Below are 7,629 nucleotides of genomic sequence, written 5' to 3'. Positions count from 1 at the left end.
TAAATAGTCAAATGCTGTCTGCATGTTGCAGCTTTCAGTCAGAGACTGAATGAACAAATAGATCATCTAAAATAACTCATCAGTCTCAGGTGCATCAAACCTCCATCAGTCTTTGTTTTTGGGTCGGTGTCAGTTTGTGTCTCTGCGTTTATTTCTAGATGTTCGACTTTAACCTGCAGCTTTATTCAGCCCCAGAAACAAAGCAGACAGGAAGAGGAAGTTCTGACCCGTATGACCCAGACGTCGGTGTCAGACAGTTCAGTCAGCATCAGGCGTCGGCCATGGAGGTTTCATCTTTCTGTAAGTACCAGTTCATATCAACCAGCTGCCGGTCCGTTCTGATCCTGGATGTTTGTCTGTTTTCAGGGATCAACTTGTTTCTCCTGATTTCACAACCTGAGCAGAGCTGGTCTGTTCACAGAACCGGTGAGAATTAAACTGATCTTTGTTCTGATGTTTATGCAACACAGACGTTTGATTTTAATCCCTAAAGGTGAACGTAACTCGATCCTTTGAGTTGTTCTATGATCTGGAGAAATGAAGACCTGCAGCTCATTTATCTTATATTTCTTTTATTTCCACTCATTCCTTTCCTTCTTCTCTTCTGCTCTGTTTCAGGTTTTCCTCATGTTTCTCCAGAGAGGCTTCAGTTCTTTGAGTATGAGACAGTAACTGTACAATGTGAGCATTTAGACGGAGTTAATGACTGGAGAGTAAAGAGGAAATTCAATGAAAAAAGAGCAACAAACTCTTTGGACCCCTGCAGCTCAGCAGAACCTTCCTGCACTCTGGATCCGTCCTTTGAAGTGTTCAGTGGAGAATATTGGTGTGAAAACGATGAAGGAGAAACGAGCAATTCTGTTAACATTTCTATTACAGGTTTGTATTAAAATTAGTTTATAGACAATAGAAAAAACTGGAAAAGACTAAATCTGTCAATGTGATTTAAAAAAAAAATTACCATTAATCTTCATCTACAACAAACATGCAAAATATAAAATGTATTAAATGAAATCAGTAACACGTTTAATGAATGATGTGAACATTCATGTGTTTCTCAGCTGGTCTGGTGATCCTGGAGGTTCCGGTCCGACCCGTAGCCGAAGGATCAGACGTGACGCTTCGTTGTATCCACAAAGAAACTGAGCTGAGTTACATCAGAGATTTCTATAAAGATGGCCTCCATCTCATGACCTGCTATAACAGCAACATGACCATCAGAAACGTCTCCAAGGCCGATGAAGGGAACTACAGGTGCAGCATCTCTGGAGCCGGAGAATCTCCTGAGAGCTGGTTGGCTGTTCACCAGACACTCACAGGTCGGTTGGCTTGTCTTGGTTCTTATTGTGTCATGTTGGTGTTTTAAAGTTTAATATCTGAAATTTACTTTCCAGCACCGAGTGAAGAGAGTCCTCCCATAACAGGTGAGTTATTTTTTTTCTCTGCTTTTCTTTTGTTCTTTGTCTGTATCTGTTTGTCTACTAACATCTGAAATGTTTCTTTCAGGCCCGTCTGTAAAAAGTCCTTTGGTTCGGTCCAAACCCTGTAAAACCTTCATTCTTCAGTCCACAGCAAAGTTTCTACTGGTGGCCTTGTTGTCTGCAGTGATCGCTCTGATTCACTACAAGAGAAAACGACGAACCAGTAAGAACTTTATTTAATGGATTATTATTTACAAAGTCACAGGGGGTTGAAGTCAGGACAGCCCTGCTTCATTTTAACACCATGATGCTGTTATTGGACCCATATAAACTGCACATTGTGTATGAATATGCAACATTATTCTGATCACAGCACAAATCTAAGAACGTTGCACACCGAAAATGTTTCAGCTCATCAAACCAATAATATCGTCAACACAGTTGACCTCAGTTACATGTTGTAAAGGACAAACAGACAAACCAGCCTAGAAAAGTCTGAATAAACTAAACCTCCTCCTGCCCAATAATTACATTTAGAGAAACTGTACAGTTTAGACTTTTACAGGTCAAATCTTCCCGTCTCAAGCTGATGGCCCGACGATCTGCTTTAGGATTTTCTGGTTCCGTCTCAATCGTCTCCTTTTCTCCAGTCCGTCACACAACCAGCACATTTACAGTCAGGTTGATGATTTTACTCCACATACAAAACTCACCTCAAAAAAAGTTTCTGCTTTTCAAGATATAATTTTGCAAAGATATTAAAGACCAAGTTATGTTAGAGGAAGGATGATTTGTTTTATTTTATGATCTTTTATCCTGATTTATGTCAAATAAAAGTAAAATATTTGGTGATTGGCAGAGATCAGGTTGGTTTAGATCGATGGTTTGACAAATTCATTCATTATTTGTTTTGCATTTGCTGCTGTTATGTTTTATGATGAAACAGTTTGAAAAAAAAAACACATTTTAGGCCGACTATCTAAATTTGATCAAGATGCACTTAATATTTGAATATCTGAAAGTTTTTCCAAATAGAATAAAGACATTTTATTTTATTAACATAACTTTTTGTTTTTCCTTGTGAATCTTCAGGATTAAAATATTTTGTGTCTGGAAAACAAACAGGAGAATCTAAAGGAACCAAAACAGGTATTACTGTAAATTAACTATTTTAAAATGTACAACAATCATTATAGAAATTATACATTTTGTCTCAGAGGTAAATTATTAATTTCTGAAGAAATATGAAGCTTTCAGGAATGTGTCAAACGTTGATGCAGTAAAACATTTTGTTGGTTTTACAGAAATTTATTGCATCAACAAACATCTTTATGACAAACAGCTCGACTGTGTTTGTCTTGTTTTTATTATTTCTTGCCATTTAATCAGTCTATGGATAAAATATTTAGTTAATATCTTTGAACCCCATAAACTGATTGATCTCATTGATTTAACATTTTGTTCAGTTTTATAATTATCTTTGTGTCTGTGAAGCTCAGAGGAGAATATTTTTACCTTCAGGTTAAACTATAAACCACAGGCTGCAGCTCGTTGGTCCTCAGTGTTTATTTAGGTGAAAGTCGTGTTCAGACGACAGAAATAAATCTGCTGCTGCCGCCTGATGAGTTTAGTTTTCTTATTTTGAGAGGAAACAGATATGAAGATAATTTGAGCTTCATTTGTGTCTCACAGAGGCAGAGAGCAGCAGGCAGTCAGAGGAGGAAACGGAGATCTGATCCATGAAGACGAGTCGGTTCTGTGAAACTGAAATTCATTCAACTCAGTTTAATTTACTACCAGTAAACTAAACTGTGACTTTAATTAATGCCAGTTAATTAACTGGCATTACAGTTTAATTTACTGTGAGTAAATTAAACTGTGTTCACAGATACAACTTGTGGTCAAAAACATTAAATCCCAGGGAAAATAAAGTAAAAAACTGGAATATTATTACAATCTGCTACATCAATTCACTGTGGGAAATGTTTGACTATTAATGTTTTTTATATTTGCTGATGTTGTTTTTCCTGCACTAAAAGAGAAACTTATTTAGCTCAGTAAATCATTTGTTCTGGATTCATTTCCTTCCCTCTACATGTTTAGCTGATATTTGCATGTTAAATGCTCCTGGATGTGGATCATTTCTGTTTCTTTAACAGATTTTTACAGATTTTATTGTTTGAAAACTGAATGACTTGAAATGAAACAAAGATAAAAAAATTTCTGACCTGTTTTTAAAAGATTGAACTGTCACTTTCACTTTTTAACTGATGTAGTTTATGACAAAGACACGTTTCAGTTTATTCATCATTTCATTTAATTTTTCATGCATTTAAATATAAAAATATTACAACACTACGTTAGTCCATGAACATGTGCAGCATTTATTAACCTTTAAAAAGACGCCGTCATGTCAGTGAAGTTCCCTCTTCAGGTCCAAACCTTCAGCTTTACTGCTCAGCTTTGCTCTCAGGGGTCCAGGTGGTTTAGCTGCCCACTGAGATGCCTGGAAGCAATGACCTCTAATTCACCTCCAGTTTACCTTTCAAATGGATTACAGGTTTTACAACAACTACTAATTATATAAAACTGACCCAGTTACTTTACACTCATGTTAAAAAGAGAAACTCCTCACCAACTGGAGCCCAGAATCTGGTTTCCTGTTCTGATTTCAGCTCCTTTTATAAAGACGGGAGGCGGGAAAACAAGAAGTGATGCAACAACTTCTGCTAAGTTGCTCAATATTCATTGGAAATGATGCTTTGTGTTCGACTTACTTGGAACATTTTATTATTCTAGATAAAAACGTAGATTTCTTCAGAAATGTCATGTTAACCCCTGATTACTTCTGGAGCGCCTGGTGGAGCCTGAGGACTTTGCAGTTACACAGATTTAAGATTCAGTAACAAAGTAGGAAGTTTTCACAGCAAAATTTGATCAGAATCATTGAATCATTCATTTTTCTCCTGCTATAACTATAAATATTAGTGTGACTGAATTCAAAGCACGTTGTGTCTTTATTATTTAGGATCTGAACTTCCTCTGGTTGGAGACTTTTACTCTGCACCAGTTTAACTTCTGCTGTGGATCCTCTGAGAGACACAGATTATAAAAATGTCTTCTGACATGCTGCCAAAAGATGAAGATAAATGCAACTCAGTTATCCATTTTACTAAACTTCAAACTTTCAATCAGTTTGAAGTTTCTCTCTTTTTTAAAAACAATAATTTCTGGTAAAAGTACGTGAGGCTCCTCAGCTTTGATCTGTTTCCTTGCAGCAAAAAGGTTCTGGGGTAAAATCTGAATGTTTTCATGTTTTGTAGACAGAGATGGATGATAAAAATAGATGAGCTTTAAATTTAAGCTTCTGAAAACAAGGTTGATTGACTTGAATAGAACTGAAATGACTAGATTTTATTCCATTAACCGTGATGAATGAAAAGCAGCTCTGACATTTTCAAACTTGTTCTTTTAAAGTTTTAAGCTTATCTTTGTAACCTGATATGCAACAGTTTCAGCTGCTTTCAGAGGAACTGAAGGAAACGTTAACAAAGATTGTGAAATAATCACCTGGAAGTAAAAAGGCCTGAAGGTTTAACTGTTTAAATAAATCAGCCGAGCTGTAAAACCAGTTTAAATGATTTTCTCACTCTGATCACTGACTGGTGTTCAGGGCAGACATGTTTTAGTAAATAATCATTTTGATGATTGTAGCTTACAGCTGATAAAGATCCAAAATGAATTTGTTAACAAGGTAACAAGGAGTCTTTATGAGGGCTGATGCCTAACATCCCTCTGACATTATTAGATAAACGTTAAATTAAATGATGATGTGACTGTTTCATTATGTTTCACTGTTTTTCCCACCATCTCTAACTATTACCATAAAGCTGATATTGTTCATGCATTCATGTGTGTGTGAGCTGCTTTGTTGTACTTTTAATTACACTTTTAGCTGCATGACAAAACTTGCACTGTAAGGATTTTCTGTTCAGCCCAAACTGTCAGTCCAAGGTTTGATCTCACCTTATTTCTCCTGAAATATCAAATTCTGTTTTATTATGGGAATAAACTGGCAGCAGCTTATAGTAACATGTCTAAAGTCCCACTTTACAGCATAGCAAGAAAGTCTTACTTTTTGAAGTAAAAAAAATGCCTTTTAAATGTCTTATTCATAAAATAAATAAATCTGGACGACTTTGCAGAGTCTGTTGCTGCACTTGAACGTGGAAGTGGGGTTTTATGTCAGCCTGCCAAAATGTCACTGTGACAAATTCACCAACTCTACAGGTTTTACAACAGGTTTAGTCCTGGACTGTTTGCTGTAGGAGTGGAAAAAGAGGAAAAGTAAGTAGTTACAGAATGCAGCTTTTTTTTTTTTTTGTCAGGTAACTTGTTTTTTGTTTGATATATTTTGCTTTGGCAGTCTAAAATCCAAGCTACTTTCACATATCTGTAAAATATTACAACCTAAAATCAATAGTTTGTGCTTCGCTAGCCCTATGATTTGAAAAGCTACATGTCTAATAACACATGCCAATCAATTAAATGACACTACTATTACCCATAATAACAGTAATAATAATAATACCAAAATTATGGTATNTGCCCACTGAGATGCCTGGAAGCAATGACCTCTATATTCACCTCCAGTTTACCTTTCAAATGGATTACAGGTTTTACAACAATTACTAATTATATAAAACTGACCCAGTTACTTTACACTCGTGTTAAAAAGAGAAACTCCTCACCAACTGGAGCCCAGAATCCGGTTTCCTGTTCTGATTTCAGCTCCTTTTATAAAGACAGAGGCGGGAAAACAAGAAGTGATGAAACAACTTCTGTTAAGTTGCTCAATATTCACTGGAAATGATGCTTTGTGTTCGACTTACTTGGAACATTTTATTATTCTAGAGGAAAACGTAGATTTCTTCAGAAATGTCATGCTAACACCTGTTTACTTCTGGAGCTTCTGGTGGAGCCTGAGGACTTTGCAGTTACACAAATTTAAGATTCATTAACATAAAGTGGGAAGATTTCACAGCAAAATTTGATCACAATCATTGAATCATTTATTTTTCTCCTGCTATAACTATAAATATTAGTGTGACTGAATTCAAAGCACGTTGAGTCTTTATTATTTAGGATCTGAACTTCCTCTGGTTGGAGACTTTTACTCTGCACCAGTTTAACTTCTGCTGTGGATCCTCTGAGAGACACAGATTATAAAAATGTCTTCTGACATGCTGCCAAAAGATGAAGATAAATGCAACTCAGTTATCCATTTTACCAAACTTCAAACTTTCAGTCAGTTTGAAGTTTCTCTCTCTTTTTTTAGAAACAATAATTTCTGGTAAAAGTACGTGAGGCTCCTCAGCTTTGATCTGTTTCCTTGCAGCAAAAAGGTTCTGGGGTAAAATCTGAATGTTTTCATGTTTTGTAGACAGAGATGGATGATAAAAATAGATGAGCTTTAAATTTAAGCTTCTGAAAACAAGGTTGATTGACTTGAATAGAACTGAAATGACTAGATTTTATTCCATTAACCGTGATGAATGAAAAGCAGCTCTGACATTTTCAAACTTGTTCTTTTAAAGTTTTAAACTTATCTTTGTAACCTGATATGCAACAGTTTCAGCTGCTTTCAGAGGAACTAAAGGAAACGTTAACAAAGATTGTGAAATAATCACCTGGAAGTAAAACGGCCTGAAGGTTTAACTGTTTAAATAAATCAGCCGAGCTGTAAAACCAGTTTAAATGACTTTCTCACTCTGATCACTGACTGGTGTTCAGGGCAGACATGTTTTAGTAAATAATCATTTTGATGATTGTAGCTTACAGCTGATAAAAATCCAAAATGAATTTGTTAACAAGGAGTCTTTACATGAGCTGATGCTTAACATCCCTCTGACATTATTAGATAAACGTTAAATTAAATGATGATGTGACTGTTTCATTATGTTTCACTGTTTTTCCCACCATCTCTAACTATTACCATAAAGCTGATAATGTTCATGCATTCATGTGTGTGAACTGCTTTGTTGTACTTTTAAATACATTTTTAGCTGCGTGACAAAACTTGCACTGTAAGGATTTTCTGTTCAGCCCAAACTGTCACTCCAAGGTTTGATCTAACCTTATTTCTCAACTCTACAGGTTTTACAAGAGGTTTAGCCCTGAACTGTTTGCTGTAGGAGTGGAATGACTG

At 35.8% G+C, this 7,629-nt stretch overlaps 1 protein-coding gene across 1 annotated transcript in view; it reads left to right on the top strand.

Moving 5' to 3' along the window:
• Positions 1–3,718, top strand: part of LOC103149029 (low affinity immunoglobulin gamma Fc region receptor II-like) — a 10,653-nt gene extending 6,935 nt beyond the window's left edge. The window contains exons 6-8 of the mRNA XM_016679635.1: positions 1,395–1,424; positions 1,507–1,644; positions 3,114–3,718. Coding sequence (XP_016535121.1) covers positions 1,395–1,424; positions 1,507–1,644; positions 3,114–3,157 — 212 coding nt within the window. The 3' untranslated portion in view covers positions 3,158–3,718. The remainder of the gene's footprint in view (positions 1–1,394; positions 1,425–1,506; positions 1,645–3,113) is intronic.
• Positions 3,719–7,629: the final 3,911 nt, after the last annotated feature.

This window comes from Poecilia formosa, unplaced genomic scaffold, assembly GCF_000485575.1.
Source record: "Poecilia formosa unplaced genomic scaffold, Poecilia_formosa-5.1.2 Scaffold217, whole genome shotgun sequence".
Taxonomy (NCBI): domain Eukaryota; kingdom Metazoa; phylum Chordata; class Actinopteri; order Cyprinodontiformes; family Poeciliidae; genus Poecilia; species Poecilia formosa.
The sequence above is the reverse complement of the archived record's forward strand: the minus strand, read 5'-3'. Positions and strand labels throughout refer to the sequence as shown.